This window comes from Myotis daubentonii, chromosome 6, assembly GCF_963259705.1.
Source record: "Myotis daubentonii chromosome 6, mMyoDau2.1, whole genome shotgun sequence".
NCBI lineage: Eukaryota > Metazoa > Chordata > Mammalia > Chiroptera > Vespertilionidae > Myotis > Myotis daubentonii.
In genome coordinates this window covers 19,727,621-19,750,307 of record NC_081845.1, presented here as the reverse complement: position 1 = coordinate 19,750,307, position 22,687 = coordinate 19,727,621, and the positions used below count along the sequence as shown (strand labels likewise).

General features: G+C 37.0%; 1 protein-coding gene across 2 annotated transcripts in view; it reads right to left on the bottom strand.

The window, feature by feature from the left end:
- The window catches only part of LAMA2 (laminin subunit alpha 2), a 484,581-nt gene that overhangs the window by 118,796 nt on the left and 343,098 nt on the right, over positions 1-22,687 (bottom strand). For both annotated transcript variants that reach the window (XM_059700294.1, XM_059700292.1), the window contains exons 32-35: positions 21,167-21,253; positions 16,926-17,119; positions 3,921-4,063; positions 539-637 (exon numbers count right to left, since the gene is read on the bottom strand). In XM_059700294.1, coding sequence (XP_059556277.1) covers positions 539-637; positions 3,921-4,063; positions 16,926-17,119; positions 21,167-21,253 — 523 coding nt within the window. The remainder of the gene's footprint in view (positions 1-538; positions 638-3,920; positions 4,064-16,925; positions 17,120-21,166; positions 21,254-22,687) is intronic.

Below are 22,687 nucleotides of genomic sequence, written 5' to 3'. Positions count from 1 at the left end.
CGCAGCTTTGAGTCTGATAAAAGCAACATGGACTTTACATTCTGATTCTAAAAGATGTCTTAAATGCTTTGAATTTTCACAATAAAGAAGATTTTCCTTTTGTGTGGGAATACTGATATAGACTGTATTTCTATACAAATGCAAAAATCCCATGAGGAGATCAAAGAGGCTACAAGTATTTTCCTTTGTTTTTCTTTTTTCCTTACATAGGCAAAGACAGTGCTTTTGAAATTCAGAACTGATAAAGGAAAAAAGAACTTTACCATGGAATCTACTAGATAGAGTTTTCAAAATAATGCCGCCATTCTGGTATTTTTAGCTATTGCTCTTGACACTTCACAAGTATCCCAACTTTTTGTGTGCTACTGGGTTCTCAGGTTTTACTTGAGACAAAAGTAACAATTCAAAAGTACATATATTTCATGCACCAAAATGGGAATTCAGAAGAACAAGATTTGCATTTCAGAACTTTGAAGTAATTTTCCTTGATTGACATGATCTATCTGTTTTAAGAAGATTTAGGATTTTGCCAACTTACCCTGGTCAGAAGCTCATTCATTTCTGTCACCAGTGTATTCAGGTTGCCCTCTGCCAACTGAATGAGCCTCTCTGGCGCCCTCTGAGGTGAGAGCAAGTGCTGAAAAAGATTTCATTCATTTACACATTTCAGTAAATGCTTTTCCAGTGATCATGAGCTTGAACATTTAACAGAACATTTCCCTTTATATACAAAAAACTTAGCCTTCTCACCTCTGAAGCAAAGAGAAAGAAACCATTTCAATTGAGCATGTATATGTGTAGAATATTCTGGCAAATACTACAAATTGAAGTAATTTACTGAGAAATTACTATGTTTCAGGCTTTTTTGTTGTTGTTGTTCCCTTCACTTAATTCTTATGCCAGTTCTATGATGTAAGTGTTATTTCATTTTCTGTAGGAGGAAACTGTAGTTTGAAGAGAGTCAAAAACTTACACAAGATCACATAGCCAGTAAAGGGGAGAGTCAAGATGAAGGCTGAATTTTTAAAGCTCACATTTCAATCAACCAAGAATCCATTTACAGGTTAAAAAGGGGACGGGAGTCCTTGACCAAGGGAACTGGCCAGCCACTGACTAACTGGCCTGACCTGAGTATTGGTAGGAGCTGGCCGGGCTCTCACAACAAGGCCATTTTCTTCTCCCATTGAACATAATCAATCTCACAAGATGCTAACGTTAGACAGGGGCACTCTGTGACAGTGATGAATGAAACAAAATAAGACCACTCCATAATCTTGTCTAAGCACAGCCAAAACCGTGGTCTCTGTACAGACCACAGAAGTACCCACATCCCACTTTCTGGCTGATGGGAGTGACCACTGCCTCCTTTCTGATCAGAGCTTTAGCCTCCCTTTGTTCTTCCCTTCTTCTAGATAAGATTCATTAGAATACTCAAGTATGGGATTACTCCCACTTCCTAATAGCCCCCAATCCAGCACGAAGTCCTACTTCCTTGAACCTGCCCCAAATTGCCTGGCACAAACCCTAGTACTACTAATAATTAAATAATCCAAGTTATTTCTAATGCCTTCTTACTGAGATACCGCAAATTCCCTACGGTGTGCAGTATCCCTTGTTGCAAAGAATTAGTAAACCCAGGTTTGGACCATAAAATGTGCATTTCGGGTAGTCTCTGGCTGGAACCCAGGGAGCATTAACACAGTTAAAGGAACCAAACAAAGATGGTAAATAACTTGCTTAAGGTTTAAAAATATCAAAATGGGATCCCCAGTATCCAGATAATAAGTGGATTATGGAATAAGAACTCAAACACAGAATCAAGAAAGATTGGAATTTAAGGAAAATCAAGGTCATTTTGACCAACACCCAGCCTTAAGGAAGTAGCTAACTAAATCCCCTGGCTTAGATCATGGCTGCAAATTAAGATCCTTCATAGGGCCCTTTAGTACTTCATCCATGGCTTAAGTATTATTTTTTTAAAAATTATGTATTTGCTTTTCTAGTTTAATGTTCTTTGTATTCACTCCATGTATAAGAAAAATAACTGGTGAGCATCTTCTCTATTAAAACTCTTCCCATTTCCTGAATACTGGGCCACCAAGGTAAACTCAGATCCCTCTGCCTGGCTTTCAAGGTTGTCCTTTATATCAACGTGCCCCACTCAAGTCTTAAGCATTATCTTTTATTGGTAGGCCTGACTTCTAATGTCTGTCTTACAGGCTTTGCTAATTCACACTGCCTCTGCTTAGGTGGCTCTCTCAAATTAGGTGGCAAGAGTTTGTTTGGGGTCAGGGAGACCTCACCTATGGTGGAATGAGTTCCCGCAAGTGAGTTATTTTCTCTCTGAAATTTGCAAAGGTGGCTTCCTTCTCACTAAAGTAATACAGCCTCCATTCAAATCCAAGCTCTATGCCTACTGGCCATGTGACCTTGGGTCTCACATGTAACTTCTCTGGGCCTCAGTTTCCCTACCTGAAAAAAGTATAGATGATATAGTCCTCCTTTCCTACTTCTTGGAGTTTCTTTAAGATTTATGTATAATATGACCAGCAAGGTTAGTCAATTGCCTACTACAGAGATATTTGTCAATAAATATCAGTTATTCTTGCTATCATTGTTATTGGTTCCTTCTGGAAAACAGGGATAATAACATTTACCTTAAAGGCCATGATCTAAATTGAAAAACACATTCCCTAAAAGAGACTCTGCCAGTGCCTACTAAATTAATCTTACATTTTTCCCTCCAGTCCTCACCAGTATTCCTATGCCTATTAAAATTATGTCTATGCTTCATTTTCCAACACAAATTACACGATCATTAATAATGCATTCCCTGGTTACTCGGAATCTTACCCATTTTGCCAATCTTTGTACTCTATTGCATGTTAAATTTTTATTAAGCACATGTTAATTATGTACTTTTGCTAATTGTTTCATTATATTGGTTAATTATTTTTTTAAAACCATAGACTCTAAGCTTCTTGAGAACACTATAGGAGTCATGAAACCCCCAGGGAACCAAGTGCAGTACTCAAAAAATATCTGATGATTGACCAAACGTGTATATGTAGTCCCCTTTCATTCATCTTTTTTCATCAGATGAACCTCAATTTCCTTAACATTTTATTACTCCTATTCGATTAAATACTGAAAGTTTTAATGATGTTTTAGAATAGTGTTTTTCAAATTAGTTCTTATTGAAGTACTTTCAAAGGTCTACCTGTTCTCTAGCACAAAGTTTTAATCTTATGTTTTCATTTTGATATGAAACTGAAATGTAAGGATTTCTGGAACCCAGGCTGAGAGATGAAGGACCACTTGACCTCAGTGCCTACATTTGCATGCATGGTCAATCATATGGCAGACTGAGCACATAAACCATTCAGACTTGTCAAGTGATGCCAAGTGCCATTTTAGGAGCCCATGCAAGGGGCTCTCCAGTTCAAATTGTGGGAAGGTGGGAGGGAGCCGTGGTTACTGCATGATGTGTGCCGATGTGGAAGCAGTCCGCATGATCTTGTTGCCTGCAGCAACTTGCTTTTAGTAAACATTATCTGTTATTTTATATTAATGCTTTTAATTTGAATTTTATTGGCTTTCGAGGCTTTTGTAAGACTTAGTGTGTTTTGTATTATGGAGCTATAAGTATAAGGCGTTCATACCTGATTTTATGTTTGCACATATTTAAGAAACGTAATAAAAGTAATTTAAGCCAAACACTGGGGGAACATGCACCTCTTTTCCTTAACAGTAATTTGTGTATTCTAGTTCTCAGGTTTGAAAAACACTGGTTAAGACAGCTTCTGCAGGTCCCTAACAGCTGCTTGCCTCGATTCAAGGTAATGGAAAGAACATTTACCAATTATATCGAGGCTTCTGTCATCTTTTCCCTGGCCCTTGCTGTTCCCACTCCACCCTACCTTTAGTTCCTGGGTCCTATTTTCCAGATCGTACAGCATCTTATATGGAGCAGGCAGCGGGCCCGTGAGGTTGACGCTCGTGGCCATCTGCTCCAGACGAGCCAAGTCGCCGAGAAGAAGGCCTGTGCATTCATCGCCACAAACTGCAAAAGGGAAGCAATGGAGACGATTTACTTCTGCGAAGTGTCACAGGCAGATGTTCCCAGATTTCAGCTCTGAAATATGTTATGGCCCAAGCATAATTCTGTGAAAGATGAGGCTACTCATCTCAGATAATTAACACTTTCGAATGAATGACTGCTGAAAAAAGATAAAAAGAACAACAAATGAGCAAACATACCTGCCGCCCGGAACCTGATAGAAACTGAGGAACCAAATGGATTTTGAGGAAAACAAGTGCATTGCGGAAGCATGAAAGGAGAAGGAAGATTTGAAATATAACATGATAATGCCCCAGAAATTTCCACAAGAACAATCTAGAGAAAATCTGTAACGAGGGAATAAAAATGCTTGCAAATGTATGAGACGCTACATTAGACTTCACTGTGGAGTAGCTATAGCAATTGGGTCTCCACATGCTTCATGTATTACATATCCAAAAACTGTATAAATTGCTAGCTTGACATATATCGAGAAGATTTTTTTTAAATGCAAAAGAATTTTTATTTTTATAATTTCCATTTCCCCCTCATAATGATACTTATTTACGTATTTACTTTTTTTTTTTTTGCCAACCCTTTCTCTTCATCTTTCAGCACATTACTGCCCATGATCAGATGCAGCCCCACAAATATCTACTTTGATGATTAACCTAATTCAGTCTGATAGATAAATAACTGCTAAGGGACAGAAAAAATTATTTTATATGTACCAAGAGTGCTAATGTTCTGCTCATAATGTTTTCAATGATTAGAAAGGGGGACTATTCAAATTTGGTGGTTGTGGAATGGGCCTAGTGGTAGAGTTGGTGGAGAGAAAAAATGGATTGTTTCTTCATTATCAAATTAATCTCTTAAAAATAGTATAATTTATAAAACTAAAATATATTGATTCTTCTGGAGAATTTAAAAATATACATATTCAGTTTCAACATAGTTCAAAAAATTTATTTTACCCTTCACCTGCCATATTCATATTCTACATTCATGTAAATAATTATAACTTCTAACTTATATTCTATAGATAGAAGTCTCAAAACTACACAAATGTTAGATGAGAGAAAAGTACATAGTAGATAATATGGATATTTGGAGCAGCTTTGGATCATGCCCAAAACTGTCAAGAATTCAATTAGTTCTCTAAACAGCACTCCCTTGAGCTGCCTAATGGAGAGAAAACCATTAACGGAAGCTTGTAAACAAAGAGAAGCAGTACAGAGGGTGATTTTTTTTACAGTACAGCAGTTGGAGGTGAGTTACGATACCCCTTCTTAGGGATTAAACTGCCCCAGCAGGGCTTTCAACAAACAACATCCTTACAGTTGACACCTGCATCTGTGGAGCATCACCTGCAGGGACTTTGCAAGCTCCTGGGGCCTTGCAAGCAAGGGGCATTGGAGGCAGGAGCTGAAGTCTGGAATGAAGCTGCACCTCTTCCTCTTCTAACCAGAATGAAAGAGAATTTGCTCTGCATGGGAAGTGAGTGAAAGGAAGAGAGCACTGTGGCTTCACACTCTCAGGTCAATGCAAGTGCTTGAGAAGCCTCAACAGACCTGTCTACATGAAACAGTTATACAAACACAACCTGGAACAGTTAGGTACCAAGTTGACTTTGTCTAAATACCAGGACACAGTCTGGTTCTCGCACTGCAGTGGGTCTCAGCATCACCTGAAAGACCTTCTGAAATCACGGAAGGCTGGCCCACACCTCAGGGGTTCTTATTCAAGGTGAATGAATCACCTGGTTTCGGATTCTCTGAGGGAGAATGTGCTTTTCTAACAAGCTCGCAGGTGACTATTGACACTTCTGATCCATGCACAACACTTGGAGGAGCAACCTGGCCAGCAGTATTGGCATCACCAGGGAGCTTATTACAAATGGATCATCTTGGACCCACCCTGGGGCTGGTGCATCAGAATCTGCACTTTAGAAGCAGGCCCATGTGATCTGTGCATGCTGATATTTGAAAAGCACTGCTGTAGATCAGTGGTTCTCAAGTTGGGCTGCATATTATAGTGACTGAGGATTGATAAAATAGGTAAATCCCCTTCTCACCTTTGGAGAATCCGATTTGATGGGTCTGTGGTAAGGCCCAGGCATCTGTATTTTTTAAAGATTCCAGATGATGCTATCATGCCGCCAGTGTTTAGAACCACTGAACCAGGCGACAAACTTTAGGGGTGTACACTCTAATCCTAGAGGGAGCAAGGATTTGGAAGGCATCATCTTGCCTGCTGCCTCCTCTGCTTAGAACACTTCTCCCTCCATCTTCCTCTACGGGGCTCTTGGATATTTAGGTCAAGTGCTCAGGAGTTACTTCCTCAGAGGGGAAGGCCGTGAAGACTCTGCGATTACTGTCCCCACCAATCCTACAGCATTCCTTTTGTCTTGTTACCTTAACACTCATGTGTGTGGGGGCCATCTTACTACTTTATTTATTGTTTCTCCCTCCCTAGAGGAGGGACCTTCATTACCTTTGATCATAGCACCTAGGGCAGTGATGGCGAACCTTTTGAGCTCTGCGTGTCAGCATTTTGAAAAACCCTAACTTAACTCTGGTGCCGTGTCACATATAGAAATTTTTTGATATTTGCAACCATAGTAAAACAAAGACTTATATTTTTGATATTTATTTTATATATTTAAATGCCTTTTAACAAAGAAAAATCAACCAAAACAATGAGTTCGCGTGTTACCTCTGACACGTGTGTCATAGGTTCGCCATCACTGACCTAGGCAATGGTCTTCCATATAGTAAACAATTAATAAATAGTTCTTTACTAATATCATTGTGAAAGAAGAGCAGGCAATACTTTTGGGGAGTACCACCAGGGAGTTAGAAGAAAAGAATTGAGAGAGGGAGAAGGAGAGTGGGAGGAAGAGAGAGGCCAAATAGGAAGTGTCTGAAAGTGAGAACCTAATGATCAGTGGTAGGAAATAGGGAATCACACAGATATGTGAGTAACAGGAGAATAGGGTAAGAACATGGTTAGAGAGATTAAAAGGCAGAGACTGACTGCTGTCAGTGTGGTGACTGTTAAAATATCTTCATGAGGTGATTCAGTTATGACCCAGAAAAGAGTTATTGGAATGTAGGGATGGAGGGGAAGCAAAGAGATACAAAACATTATCAAAAAAGAAACAACAAAGAAGGGTTACTGAACAGATAAAGGCGATGCTCATTTCTGGGGAGCAGTAAAAATGACTATTTCTTTGCTGCTCCTCCGACTAAGCGGTAGAGTCTATTTGCCTCCCCTGAATCTGGGTTGGCTCTATGACTCACTCTGACTCACAGTGTGTGACTCCAGAGCCTCAGCGTCAAGGGGCTTTGCACTTTCTATATCCACATTCTTGGCTCCCTGCTGCCTTGTCAACAATCTCAGATTAGCCTCCTTGAGGAAGAGAGGCAACTTGATCTTGAGAAAGGCAGGCCAAACCACTCCAGCTGAGGCCCCATCATGTGAATGAGGCCATCTGGGACTCCCATCTGGGACTCCTCAGACATGACAACAGAACTATCCAATGGAGCCCAACTCAAATTGCCAACTATAGAATCTGAGGATATACACAGTGTTACGTTAGGCTATTGGATTTTGGAGTGGGACTGTAGAGAATTGATACCCCTTCCCAAATTTTGTATGTATGATCTAGAGCAGGGGTCCTCAAACTTTTTAAACAGGGGGCCAGTTCACTGTCCCTCAGACCGTTGGAGGGCCAGACTACAGTTTAAAAAAAAAAAACTATGAACAAATTCCTATGCACACAGCGGCGGCAAAAACACCTGGCGGGCCGGATAAATGTTTTCGGTGGGCCGCATGTGGCCCGCGGGCCGTAGTTTGAGGACCCCTGATCTAGAGTGTAAATTCAGAACAGAAACTAAAAAGAAGTATTAGTTACAAATTCTAATTATATTAAAAGTTATGAAGAATATGAAATGTCCTTTCCCACTGAGTCCAAGTTCATCATGTTTTAAAAGTCCCAGTTAATTTCTAATGAAAATGTATTTTGGGCAGATATTCCCAGGAGGTAAGTAAGCAAATGCTCTTTTTTCAATTTCAATATCTTGAAAGATACTTGATACTATCTCACCATGCTTTTTAGGGCCCCGTGTTCTTCAGAAATCTTTTGCTAGTTCATTTTCTAATTTATCGTAATTTATAACCTACTTATTTCCAAGAAGGAATTGAGTCAGCTCATTGATAATAGTATGGCTAGAGGCTCCTTATGATGGTTCCAAAATTTTCCAGGAAAAAGTTTTCTCAGTTTTTATTTCATACAAGAAGAAATCAGGGACTGTAATGCAGAACTAGATCTGATTTACTGTAATATACTATAGAGTAAATTGGTGAAAGAGAATGCCAAGAGGCATAATGAATGCTAATTTTTCTCTCATTGATTCTACCCCCTGCCCATCTGTTTTGGTTTCTCATCTTCAGTTGTGAAATGAAAATGTATTTAATTGCTCTTTCAAGGAGTCATAGATTCCATTTTATGTCTCTGTGTCCAAAGGTCTATTATTATCCCATGTCGTATGGTCTCTGCACTTGCTTTTTGGGGAGCAAAGTGCAAGCACATTTCCATCAGTGAAGGGTAAGTTTTATATATGCTCCAAGTCTTATTCTAACATCTGTCCAAAGGGGTCAGAAAGACTTATGAACATGACAGCCACAGGGATTTTTTCAAAGCTTCTGGATAAGTCTAGTGCAGTTATAAGATACACACATGGAGAAATGTGCCCTTTACATAATGATTTGCTATTCTGTTCTGACACAAAATATTTTACTTACACCACAAGTTACTTTTATTTGCCCTCAAAAAGTCTGAAATGTCTGGCAACAAACACTGGAAATGGGATGCAAATGAAAACCACATTTAATTCACTATGATAGGGAAGATTTGAAGAGTGTAGAGAGACATGGAATATTCACATTATGTAAAAGAGCATATTTTCATAAGGGTGCAATAACTGTTCAACATAAATTAACACCCATTTAACAATCAGGACCCTCTAACACCCCCCCCACCCCCAAACAAACATCTTTAAACCATTCTCCTCCTGAGCAATAGAAATTAGATTTATAAAGTGAGATCCTTCCTAAAATGCATGGGAGCAAAAGCAAATATTTCAAGACTATGATTATATTTTACATGACTAAATGTTTCTGAGACTTTGCCTATAAAAGTGTCAGGATAAATTTGTATCTAATATTAACAAATGCAGTACTAAATTCAGACCGTTATAGCTGGGCACATGGAAGGGGGAAACCAGGCTCCTGATATTACCCATCTTTCTGTTAGCAATTAGTACAAAATACTGCACTTCCACCAGCGTCCCCCATGCATAATAAGTACTGGCTTACTGTCACAAACATTCACATGCTACATCCAATCCAAAGAAGCTGAAATGAGTATACTGAATACTTTTGAAAAGGCCAAACCTATTAACCAATTTTAGCCAAATATACATAATTTGTCTGCTCTAATCAAGTAGGGATAAGATGAGTAAATATACATTTCTAACAAAAGATAAAATTTGTGTTAATATTCATATTTTAAACTCTTCCACATTAAGGGCATTGATAGTTCTTTAAATATGATTTATATTTCTATCTTTTCCCTTTCAAAAATAAACCTTTAGATTAGATGAATGTAGAGCTTATTATTATAATATATAAATAAACAGCTTCTAAAATAAAAAAAAATTGGTTTTAAACTGATTGTTATTTCTTTGAATAGAGAGAAACATATTTTGTAAGCTTTAGGTGAGGCTGATGAATTTGTTCATGTACCAAGTTATATTATATGTATAATATAAATTTGTGTGGTTTAATTTTATGTAAACATTATTTAGTATCTATGTTAAACAATATTCTGTACATAAATACATACAAAAAACAAGTTCAATATGGTTCTAGTATGGTGTAAGTTTTCAGAAAAATAGAAACTTTGGTAATACTATAATAATGGGGAAGCAGCTTCTATATTCACTACATGGAAGACAATAGGTTGTGTCTTATCATCATTATCTAATGTTAATAGCAATTTTATGAAGTACTATCATTGTCTTCATTTTAAAGATGAGAAAAATAGTCACAATCAGGGTATTTATGAATCTACAAATATAAACTTGAAGAGGTGAGAAATGTAAGGCAGTCATAAAAGAGGTTTTCAGTGACTTGAAGAATCTAGAATTAGAGATAATTATAGAAAATCAAAGTTCAGCCTAACCTAAACACTTCATCAGAGACTGATGGGCTGCATAGAATATTACGCTTTTGAAAAAAATGATCAAATAATACCATGAGATAATAATGTCTAGAATTTTTTGAGCATCTATTATGCTTAGATACTTTACATATATGTATGTAGTATTTTATTTCCATTTTATAGATTATTAAATGAGGTTTAGAAATGTTAGGTCATGTCACACAATGTCTACATGGCCTGCCAGGCTTCAAGCCAACTAGAACCTTCAAACAGCATGTTTCCTTGCATCAGAAAAGGAGATGATCACACTATCTCACTTATAAGATTGCTTCTGACTTTAAAATCATGTAATTTATTGTTCTGTGAGGTCAATAAACTTCTTGCATCCAGCAGAGTGAAAAATGTAGTCAAATGAAGTTTACTCTTACCTGGCAGGTGTGGCTCAGTGGTTGTGTCGACCTATGAACTAGGAGGTCACAGTTTAATTCCTGGTCAGGGCATATGCCCCAGCTGTGGGCTCCATTCCCAGTGTGGGGCATGCAGGAGGCAGCTGATCAATGATTCTCTCTCATCATTGATGTTTCTATCTCTCTCTCCCTCTCCTTCTCTGAAATTAATAAAAATATATTTAAAAATATACATATATATTAAAAAATGGAGTTTACCCTTAAAGTAAAGTCTGACTGAAAATAAAGGAGTTGTGATCATCCTCCTCTATATGACAATTCAATCACACAACTCCTTAAGTCCATTAATAGAACAGCTTTCTCCATGCGTTAGACAAACTGCTGAGTCTAATCGCTAATAACCAGGAAAATCATCTAGATTCAGAGTATTTGCTCTTCTACAATGTTGTTAGCCTGGACCTATGCTAAGGAGGTTGACAATAAGAAACTTAAAACATCTTTTACTGCCTAAACTGGTTTGGCTCAGTGGATAGAGCGTTGGCCTGCGGACTGAAAGGTCCCAGGTTCGATTCTCGTTAAGGGCATGTACCTTGGTTGTGGGCATATCCCCAGTAGGAGATGTGCAGGAGGCAGCTGATTGATGTTTCTCTCTCATCGATGTTTCTAACTCTCTATCTCTCTCCCTTCCTCTCTGTAAAAAATCAATAAAATGTATTTTAAAAACAACAACAACAAAAAAACATCTTTTACTGACAAAACAGATGCAGAGAAGGTACAAACAGGGTGAACAGAAGCTGCTTTTATAGCTTCTCTGATGCCTGGATTTGAACAATACACAGGGTTTTGAGTTGTAGCAAAAGTGATTAGACATAGTGGCCTTTAAATAGGCACTAGTACTTGGGGATTAAGGGGGGGACAAAGGAAGATTGGCATTTAAGGGGCCAGGACAGAGGGTGATCACATGTCCAAAGCATAGCTCACTAAGTAGCATCTGGAGATCAGATGATTTTTTTTGTCATTTTTTATTATAGGAAATGCCATTTTCTTTAAATGATGAACCACTTTCCATTATTTTGCTCCTGTTCTCATATATATGGAACAATAACTGCCATTATAAGAGTACAGCACTGTTTAATGATAATATATAAGGCTCTGCATTATTGTAATAAGATCACTGGTGGCAACTGGCTATTAATAATAATAATCTTGACTGTGTCTCTGCAGATTAGTATCAAGTTTGGATAAAACTTCAGACCTCAGGATTCACCAAGTGGCTGGAAGGTGCTTTTTTACAGAGTTTTGTTTTGTTGTGGTTTTTTTTAATTCTCACCCGAGAACATTTTTTCCATTGATTTTTAGAGAGAGTGGAAGGGAGAGGGAAATACCAATGTGAGAGAGACACATTCTCACATCAATTGGTTGCCTCCCACATGGCCCCGAACAGGGCCGGGAGCCTGCAACCAAGGAACTTGCCCTTGACCGGGATCAAACCCAGGACCCTTCAGTCCTCAGGCCGATGTTCTATCCACGGAGAAAAAGGAACACTTGTGCACTGCTGGTGGGAATGCAGACTGGTGCAGCCACTATGGAAGACAGTATGGAGTTTCCTTAAAAAACTGAAAATGGAACTCCCATTTGACCCTGTGATCCCACTTCTAGGAATACATCCCAAGAAACCAGAAACACCAATCAGAAAGGATATATGCACCCCTATGTTCATAGTAGCACAATTCACCATAGCTAAGATCTGGAAACAGCCTAAGTGCCCATCAGTAGATGAATGGATTAGAAGACTGTGGTACATCTACACGATGGAATACTATGCTGCTGTAAAAAGGAAGGAACTCTTACCATTTGCAACGTCATGGATGGAACTGGAGAGCATTATGCTAAGTGAAATAAGCCAGTCAATGAAGGAAAAATACCACATGATCTCACTCATTCATGGATAATAGAGACCATTATAAACTTTTGAACAATAATAGATACAGAGGCAGAGCTGCCTAAAACAGATTGTCAAACTGCAGCGGGAAGGCCGGGGAGGGTTGGGGGGCAGGAGGTAGGGGGTAAGAGATCAACTAAAGGACTTGTATGCATGCATATAGGCATAACCAATGGACATAAGACACTGGGGGATAGGGGAGGCTAGGGGACTGGTCTAGGGCGGGGGGATAAAATGGACACATATGTAATACCCTTTGTAATACTTTAAGCAATAAATAAAAAAACTAAAATAAAATAAATAGAGCTTTTACAGGTGCATTACCACATTTAGCTAGGTTTACCTTAGATTTCAGGTAAAAAACACGCCATGATTGCTTTTGCAACTTTGGAAAGCAAAACAATATCTTAAATATTATATTTGAGATGATTATACATAAAAAAGTTGATATATTCCTAATATTTCATATACAATGAATAAAATAGAAAGCACCAATTTGGTATTTATAAAATGCTATTTTAGGCACTCTTTATGGAATAACATCTTGCTAACAGCTACTAATTTTAATTTGTGCTCTCTTAGAGAGCAATGTATTTTACTATGCCACTCATAACCTATTTTAAACATCTTGTGAGTTCCATGTTAATTACTAGTCTGCAGAAAATAGGACATGAACAAAGCCAAGTTTTGTGTTTCCCAATATAAAACTTTAGTATTAAGTAAATAATAGCTTGCTCATTTTTCAATTTCAGAGAGGCAGGCAGTTGTCCTCATTTTAGAAAATGATATGTAAATTATGAATTAGAGTTGAAAGAGGAGATTGGATTAATATTAACCTAACTTACTAGGAAGAAGTCCTGATTCTGGTAGTTGAATAATATCTATTCAGAAATCACCAACATGCATAAGGAAGTTCACACTATAGAGCTCTTTCAAATTATTCCTTTTAGAAAACGATGAAAGGCATTGAAGGGAATGTGAGCACCAGCTATTGTATCTTTTCACCTGCCTGGAAGGTAGGACTTCACTTAACAATATCTGATGAATAAGGTTTTGTCATCACTACCATATTGACAATATATATATATATATATATATATATATATATATACTTAAGTTTTTCATTTTTTAGTCCATTTTATCTTTATTCTTCATTGAGGTAACACAGGCTCTAAGCTCAGAACCAGCTTCTCTCAGAAGACATTTCACTTATTAGAAAAATATTTCCTTGCCTGAACCAGGCTACCTCCATCCTCTCCCACCCCTGGGCCTCAGAAAATTCCTCTATAATCACATGCTGCAAAACAGGCCCTGCAGGTAAAATGTGCCAGGTGAATCCATTATTTGGTGCCTTGCTCTAATCTAGCTAATAGATAGAGAAAGATATTAAAAAGTATTACAAAGAGAACTGAAGATAAATCAGAGTTATGTCCTCACTTGTGTCTTGTTTTATTATCTCATTTCAAAACTAGAACCATAACAGATCTGGGAAAGGCCAACATATTAGAATCATGGCATACTTTTGCACAATAGGAGAAATTTTATAAGATGAGAAAAAAATATCTGAAGATACTCTATGTAGCATTGCCTATAGTTAAGCTAATGCAGGGGTAAAGATAACACATTCCTAGATGTAAATAGAAATCACTATTTAAGAGCAGAATAAGGAAAATCTATACATCATTTATAAAGTGAAAATATTTTTATAAGTATTTTATAAATATAAGAGAAATATTGTATTTATTTGTAAAATACTTGTAAAGACTTTAGAAAAGGTATCTAGATATTTAAAAAACCTTCCAGAAGAATATTAAAATTTTTCTGGACATAGCAACTGAACTGAATGTCATGTAGAGCAGTTGGAAATACATTTCCCTATGGGACAAAAACAGTGCAAATGAACATTACCAGGCTGGTGTTGCCGGGAGCCGGTTCATCCTTGCTGTTTCAAGGGACCTGGCATATATAACATACGGTTCTTAATATGTTTACTCACCTTCTTGGCGCTGTGTTTTAACCAAGGTCACCTCTCCGAGAAAGGTTGAATCCCCAGGTAGGGATTTTCCCCTGAAGTTAGGGAGGGGATGAAACTCCTTAACTAAGTGCCAGGCGGGTAGTTAATCAATTTAACTACAAACAATCATGCTTAAGCTACATAATCTTTACTCCCTGGAATGGAGATAAGAAACGCCCTAACCTTTGTAATAGAGATTGACAGGATTAAAATGAACTGGTATAAATACAGATGTAACCAGACAGAGAGAGACAGAACTCAGAATCTAGAGACAGCGACAGACAGAACTCAGAATCTAGAGACAGCGACAGACAGAACTCAGAATACAGAACTCAGGAGAGAGAGCTTAGAAGAGAATTCAGAAGACAGAACCTACACGGAGCCTGGAGGCGGAGCCTGGCGAGAGAGCATGGCAGGGGATCCTGGACTGAACCTGACTGCGGAGATTGGCAGGAGAGCCTGACTAGAACCTGATCACTGAACCTGACTGGAGAACCTGGACAGAACCTCTCTGGATATCCTAAGCAGAGCCTCTCTGGAGATCGAGACCAGAACTTGGCTGGAGATCCTGGCTAGGCTGCTGATCAACTGAACGCTGTCTCCGTGTCATTCCTTCTTCGCCGACTCCGTCCACACCTTTGGGGACCCCTGGACCTGCTGGGGCTGGACCCCGGCAGGTGTAACTTCATAACTGGAAAGTTGGCACTTTATTATTTCCATATGGGCCACTGGGAGATTTAAAATCGACAGATGTGATGGGGGGAAAAATGAGTTGAGTTTTTTTTTTTACTGTAAATTTATTTAAATGTTCATAAAATACTGATCATCAACAGAATAAGAACTTAGAGCCATTGTTATTGGTGGGCAAAATGACAACTCCCTTTAAAAGAAATGTTCAGAAAATAATCCCATTATTTTACCGCTCACGGATTTTTAATATGTTATGTAATTTTTGTGCTTCACATTGAATGTGATCATTTTCTTTAAAGTTTACTTCTGGATAATTAGTAAAATTGATGATTTAAGATTAAAAGACTGTTTAGTGTTTACATTAGGAGTATCTATCAATTATCTAATTAAATAAATCTACGTTAACTTGGAAACAATTTAATCTAATTAAATAAATTTACGTTAACTATGTTAACTTAAACTAGCTGGATTATGTTGGAAGTCCACTTAAATTATCATTAAAATATGCAATTATACTTGAGAAAATATACCATAAACTGAATATAATAATGTAAATGTCTATTACATTTAATCTCTCCCAAAAAACTTGATAATTTTATTTTAAGTGTAATATATTTTCATTAAAGATGTTTGAAATACATAGAGAAATAATTTTAAAATCTATATTCCCAAACACATCCAGCCTTTATTTGTATGTATGTTGTTAAAGCCATCTTTAGTTTTTGAGGTAGTGCTTACAAAACTAGAGCACAAAAACTCTAATTAAGATGCCATTAAGAGTTAGACACACATAATATGTTAAAACGAGAAATATTAGCATGCATAAATACATTAAAATAGGTAAATACTGAAATATTTTATATTTCTCTTACTTAGAAAGAATTAAGACCGCTAATGTAAATTCCTTCAAGGAAAAGAATACTGTAACATAACAGTCCCTCTCTGAATTTATGCGACCTATTTTAGATTAGAATTTGTAGAAGATCCAATAATTATATAGCTATTGATATTTGATGTACTTTCAATATGGCATTACTGAATCCAGAAGCAGATGGAAAAAAAAAATAAGAGAAAGAGCGAGCCAACTGCTCTTCATTTATTGTACACGAGAATAAAAACACTCAAGTTCACTGCCAATGCTTTCAGGTTCTGCAGTGCAAGAGAAAGTTATGAAGCAGTAAGCCCCTGGATTTCTGTAAAAGCTAGGAAAGGAAAAGTCTGTTGTAATTCAAGGCTAAAAGTGTTTGTCCAGCCAATTATAAAATCAGGAAGATTCTAAAAGATTTAATAAATTCAGATCTTTAATCACAAAGACAATGCCAACTCTGAGGTGGACAAAATAAAAGTAAAATCTGCCTCCAGAAACGTTGTTGTAAGTCTTCAAAGAACTGACTAAAGCATGCTGAGGATCTTCTCAGCTGGTCTTGGCTCAGCAGGATGGAGTCAAAAAGCAGCAGGCAAACAGCAGAAGGCTTACAGACAGTGTCAGAAAGAATGAAGCACTAGCTATTGAAAAAAAAAGAAGTCTCTCACTGGAAATGAGACAGAAATGGAACCAGTCCTAACGGCTAAGTTAGTATACGTACAAATGCACTCCGTGCCCTCTCGTGCATGCCAGTGCTCGCAGCCATCACACTTCGGCCCCGTGGCTCCAGGTCGGCACGTGCAGAGCCCCGTGACAGGATCACAGGGGACAGGCATTGAGCCATGGGGGTCACACTCACATTCTTGGCAGGAGCCTCCGGGGCTACTTGGGCTGCCAGTGTAGCCAGGGGCACACCTGGATTGAAACATTGACAAAGTAAAGGGGATTAATGATTTCATGTCTCTAAATTGCTGCTGTGTGTGTTGTTTTAAATGAAACAAAACTGATGGCAAGAGTCAATAGATCAGGGGTCAGCAAACTTTTCCTATAAAGAGCCAGATAATAAATATTTTAAGCTTTGCTGGTCAAGAGACGACAATCAAAATCATGTAGTAAGAGAGAGAAAAAATTCCAAATGTTTTTTTGTTCTTGTTGATAGAACTCAAGATATAATAATAATAAAAATAATTGGTACAAATTATTTTATAATAACAATCTATCAAGTAAAACTCATCTACTAGTGTAAAGAAAGAAATTCTTGTTGAGGTATCAAATTCACTTAACTAGGGTTCAAATTGAGTGCTTCCTATCATCAAATTGATTTGTAAATGTTTGCTTGCAACAACCATTAAATAGCTTGAGTGCCATACAGAATCACGAAATGGTCTGAGTTCTGTGCACTATAGTTTTCCCACCACTATTCTAGATCATAAACTATTTTATTTTTTAAAGCCTTGTTTTTCAAAAATTATAAATAAATAAAGTTATATATCGACTCCTGGCCTTTCCTAGGCTCCTGCATTTTAGATGTCAAATGACTGAATCATTCAACCTGAGACAGGCTGAGACCCTTAGATGAATAGGAAGGTCCTTCAGTTACTTCTTGAGTCTCTCCCAGGTAAGATGAAGGTTTCCCATGTGGTACTCCCCAAACCAATGTGTTTGTGCCTGAGCCAGTCAATGCCAGCGAACAGTGGGAATCTGGAGAAGGGAGAGATCTATTCTGCACCTGTGCAAAGAAACCCAGCGCTCTGCAAGCCAGACCCCAGCAGCACTTAGGGGGGCCATACTCTCTGTCAGTGTGTGCTGCCTTGATGCGTCAAGCTCCCGCCCTCTCCCTTTGACCTGTCACCCAGTTTTTAGCAAACCTCTTCCCTTTTGAATCTGTTTAACCTCCTCTCTTGATTTATACCCCGAAGAGGGGACAAGAACCCCTCCACTGGTGCCAAACCCATGAATTTTACTGAGTGACAAGAAGCAAGTTAAGGGATAATAAACTAGGTCTTTTATTTAATTCTATTGCTCTTTCCTTTCACAAGATGAATTATTCATTCTGTGTCTATGGGAGTGGGCTAATGTTGTATAAATAAAATACATATCTACTTGATAAATTATAAGGAAAACCCAACTGGATAAACTCAAAGGCAATCCATTCAATGACTATTTCACTCATCCATGCATTCATTCACTCAAGGATACACCCTTGGTTATGTTACTGCAAGTGGTAACTTTACAAGATCCTGGCAAGACCATATGCTCTGATTTACCCAGAATGGTCCCAGATTACCTGTTTCCTGGCTTAATTATAGTTCCTGTCTCTCCTCCAAGTATCCCAGGTTGGACAATAAATTATATATAGCTAGTCTAAATGTAATCAACAGTCAGAAATTTTGTTCAAAAGGCAAGTATGGGAGGAAGTTGAGAGATAATAGGATGTTAGAGCCAAAGTTACTAACACTGCTCTAATAATTTGGGGCCATTTTTAGTGACCTAGGATTATAAAATTTGCATGGCTGATTGTGAAAGTCAATTTATTCTGGCCTGGTTAGAAAAGGCAAAGCAAGAAGAAAATTATCTGTAACATTAGGCTTTTATATATTTATTGGAAAAATTGTTATTTGATTTCCATTATATGTTCAATAAAAGTGTCATTTATATAAATTCACTTAAATTGTTTCTTAACAAATTTAGGTGAAAGCATTCTATGCTGGTTCAGATTGATTAAATGCTCAAAGAGTTTATTATAAGAATAACTAAGAAAGAGCATGGGAGGGTTTCTACACTTCTGCAGACACTCAAGACGTATAAGCAGTTCTAGACCTAAGCTGATGAGTTTGGGCAGGTCATAAGGTGATTTAAATGATTGAAGGATCTCTCAGAAGTGGGAAAAATTTAGTTGGAAGGTTATAGTAAAAATTTAACCAAGACCTTTGGTTTAATTTAGCCAAATAAAAGCAATTTTTCAGGGAAATAGAACCTGATCATTTATGTTAGAGATGATGAATGTAAAGCTGTAACAACATTGGATAACTGCAAAAACAATTCAAGCCTTTCACATTTGATAGTGTATGACCCTGATCATCTATATGCTATATAAACTGCCAACTCCTATTTATTAAACATTAATGGATATTAAAGAATAAATTTTCTGTAATCATGCTCCCTGAAGACAATAATTGACATTACGGTGTACCTTCCAGTCTTTTCTATATACATGCTTTCACAGATAGTGGTAACTTCAATTTATAAATGTAGCTATGCTATCAAACATTTCTTTTCATAAATTACTGCAGATAATTTCCTGGGTGTGCAGGGATGCTTTCAGTCATCATCCTGCTGGAGTTTACAAGGGCATGAAATGAATATTAGACTAAGCATGAATACCAAAGCACACTGGTGGTGATGTTAAAGTATATATCTATTCAAGTGATGTATATGTCTCCAAAACAAATGGAAATCTTTTTGAATTCTGTGTTGCTTTAAGCTATTTAATTGCTGCCAATTTCTCTTGACATGGAAATTGTAAATGCACTGTTTTATATATGTGCAAGTATTGGATATCGTGTTTAGAATTACCACATAGAATTATTTGCAAATATGTTTTGCAAACTTATAGAAACTGCTTTGGCATTTATAAAACAAGTTTATTTAGTTACCTACTTATTTCCATTATTAATACAACCATTGCTGGTAATACCAAAAGAAGATTCTTAAACAAGTAATGATCACATTAATATCTGTTTATATTGCTCTGTAGCATAAATAACATCTCAAAATTTGTTCAAATTAGGGTCAGAGAAGCTAAACTTTGCACTCTCATACTAGTTAGTCAAGGACTTGGAACCGCTGGAGGAGGGTGGGGTCAATTCTCAGGCCTTGTAGCCCCTCCCATGGGAGAAGCGGCTTCTGTGAAGGTGCTTAGGCAGGGCATCAACAGTACCTTCTGTACACTTGATCTTCACAATGTTAATTTAAAGTAGGTAGAACATCATCTCTTTTGCTATTATAGGTAAGAAAAATGGAACCCAACTAAACTAGAGGAGCTAGGCTATGTCTATGGGCCTTCATAAAAGTTTATACTGTTACCAATTATGCAAAAATTATGTGTGTATAATGTTAATAGTTAATATTAGTTACTCTTTGTTACTTTAGGGATAATGCCTAAAACATACTAAAAATGGCAGTGATACACTTGAATATCTGGGATACTGATTTTATAGAAACTATGGTTCCAGAAGATATTAATTACAAACTTACTAGACAGTCAGTCTGAAATCGTGCTTCTTAATTTAACATTTGTATTACAGTTAGAATCCAATTTAATAATGGCATACATCTATTATCAGATTTTGTAAAAAACATGGTGAGAGGAAGCATTTATTAAATACTGTTTGCCTGTTGAAAAAGAGAACTGAACAACAAACACTTTATTGTTTGAGTTGTTCTAATTAAGAATGCTTGGTACCATTTATATTCTGAATTATGTATATACTTGCTGATGTAGTGCCAGAGTGCTCAGAACAGTGATGTGTGTGTAATTAGTGCTAGCCAGTATTTTCCATGGAACTAAAATGAGAATTATGTGTGGCCAGCTTTTTGTTATTATTAAGTACTTATAAGCTTTTGGAAATTGATTTATTTGTTCTTATAAAGCTCCCCCCTTTCTCTCTCTTTCTCGCTACACACACACACACACACACACACACACACACGATGGTATATATGCATCTATATGTTAGTATGTATATATATATTTATAGACTAAAACAGATTAGAAAATTGTGAAAGAATTTGTTTCTTTGGAGAAACTCTGAAGATAGGAAAATAATTTTGAAAGCATATAAAGCACCAGTGAAAATGAAAACAATAAAGCTATGAAAATAATGAATACTTTTCTATTATGATCCTTTATTATACTATCTCTAGGCATCATCACTCTCTACGCAGCATGACTGTTCATACCGTTCGCAGTACTGGCCTTCATATCCACGTGGGCACGCCGTGCAGCGGTAATCATCCAGGCCTTCCATGACACAAGAAGGGCTGAAACTGAATCAGAGAAACGTTGTAAAAACTACTTTCACCTATTTATTTTACAAATTTAAGAAATTCTACCCATGGTCTAGATCAAAGATGGAGAACATCAGTCCCGCGGGATGCACAAAGCCCGAGAAATCATTTGGTCTGGCCCTGCCAAGGCATTAGGGGTAAGTTAATTGAACGTTTGGTCAAATACAGCAGGCTAATTTTTAAGTTGATAATTTTGTACAGCCCGCGAATGAAGTTATAACTATCCAAATGGCTGTTGGCAGAAAAAAGGTTCCCCACCCCTGATCTAGATGCTTGGAACTTATTTTTGGTGATTATAAATGCCTATTTATAATTATAAGTTCCTATTCAAGGGTAAAATATCACAACTAAACAGTACCAATAATAATCAACAAATAAATATGTTTTGTTTTTAATGAATTAACAATGCATCACAGTGACTATGTTAAAATTTTAATAATTATATGGCAACCATAAAAATATGAAACATTTAGCAAAAGTGTCCACTTTTCATGAATCAAAAGAAAAACATGACTAAAGTGTATACATATTTATCTGACAGTAGAATAAGTATTATTAAATATCTTTCAGGTAAAAAAGGGGGGAGGCATAAAAGCTACATTAAACTTTTCTCTGAAAACTCAGCTCAAATTGTCACTGGCACTTCAACATATGAAGTGTGAATAAATGTTTTACTTAACATAAAAGAATGCATTTTCTCATTTACATATAAATTTCAAGCTACATTTTACTTGAAATACCAAGTAATGCAATTTAGTGTGGGAAAAGAAGGAAAGCTTTTCTCACACTAAATTGCATGAAGTGGGTAAGATTTTTCTGACAATTTTATAAGTTTTACTAGTAAGTAGGTCTTATTTAACCTGCTCTGTTTGCATTTCAAAACTGGTAGACCATAGCCAGCCAGGCTTGCTCCAGGACTGTTGACATCTTACCCTACAAAAAAAAAGGACTTGACAAGACTTGAAAACTAAGCTGCATTAACATGTAGTTTGGGGGTTTTTATAAACTTCTTTTAAAGGTAAAGAGTGCTGCATTCTCACTTGATACCACTGCATGGGGTACTGGAATCTTTGAAATAAAAAAAACAAAGATATTTGCTGCAAAATGGTAATGCTGCAAACACCTCATTTTTCTTTTTTGTTGGTCTGCTAACCCAGTGGATACTGAAAAAAGCAATAAAGTGTATAGATGAGGGTCACAACTTCTATTGCTTTTAGCGTCTTATTTTACTTTTCTTGTAATGCATTAAATCAATAGTGTATGAATGAGTAATGAACTCTAACCTTGCAAAATATGTAAATAAATCGATCTACTATTCACAAACTCATTATCCAAAAAGTTTACTTTTTGCCTTCACAAAAATAAAGATAGGTATGAGATAGGTAGACAGACAGATATCTACATATGCAAGTT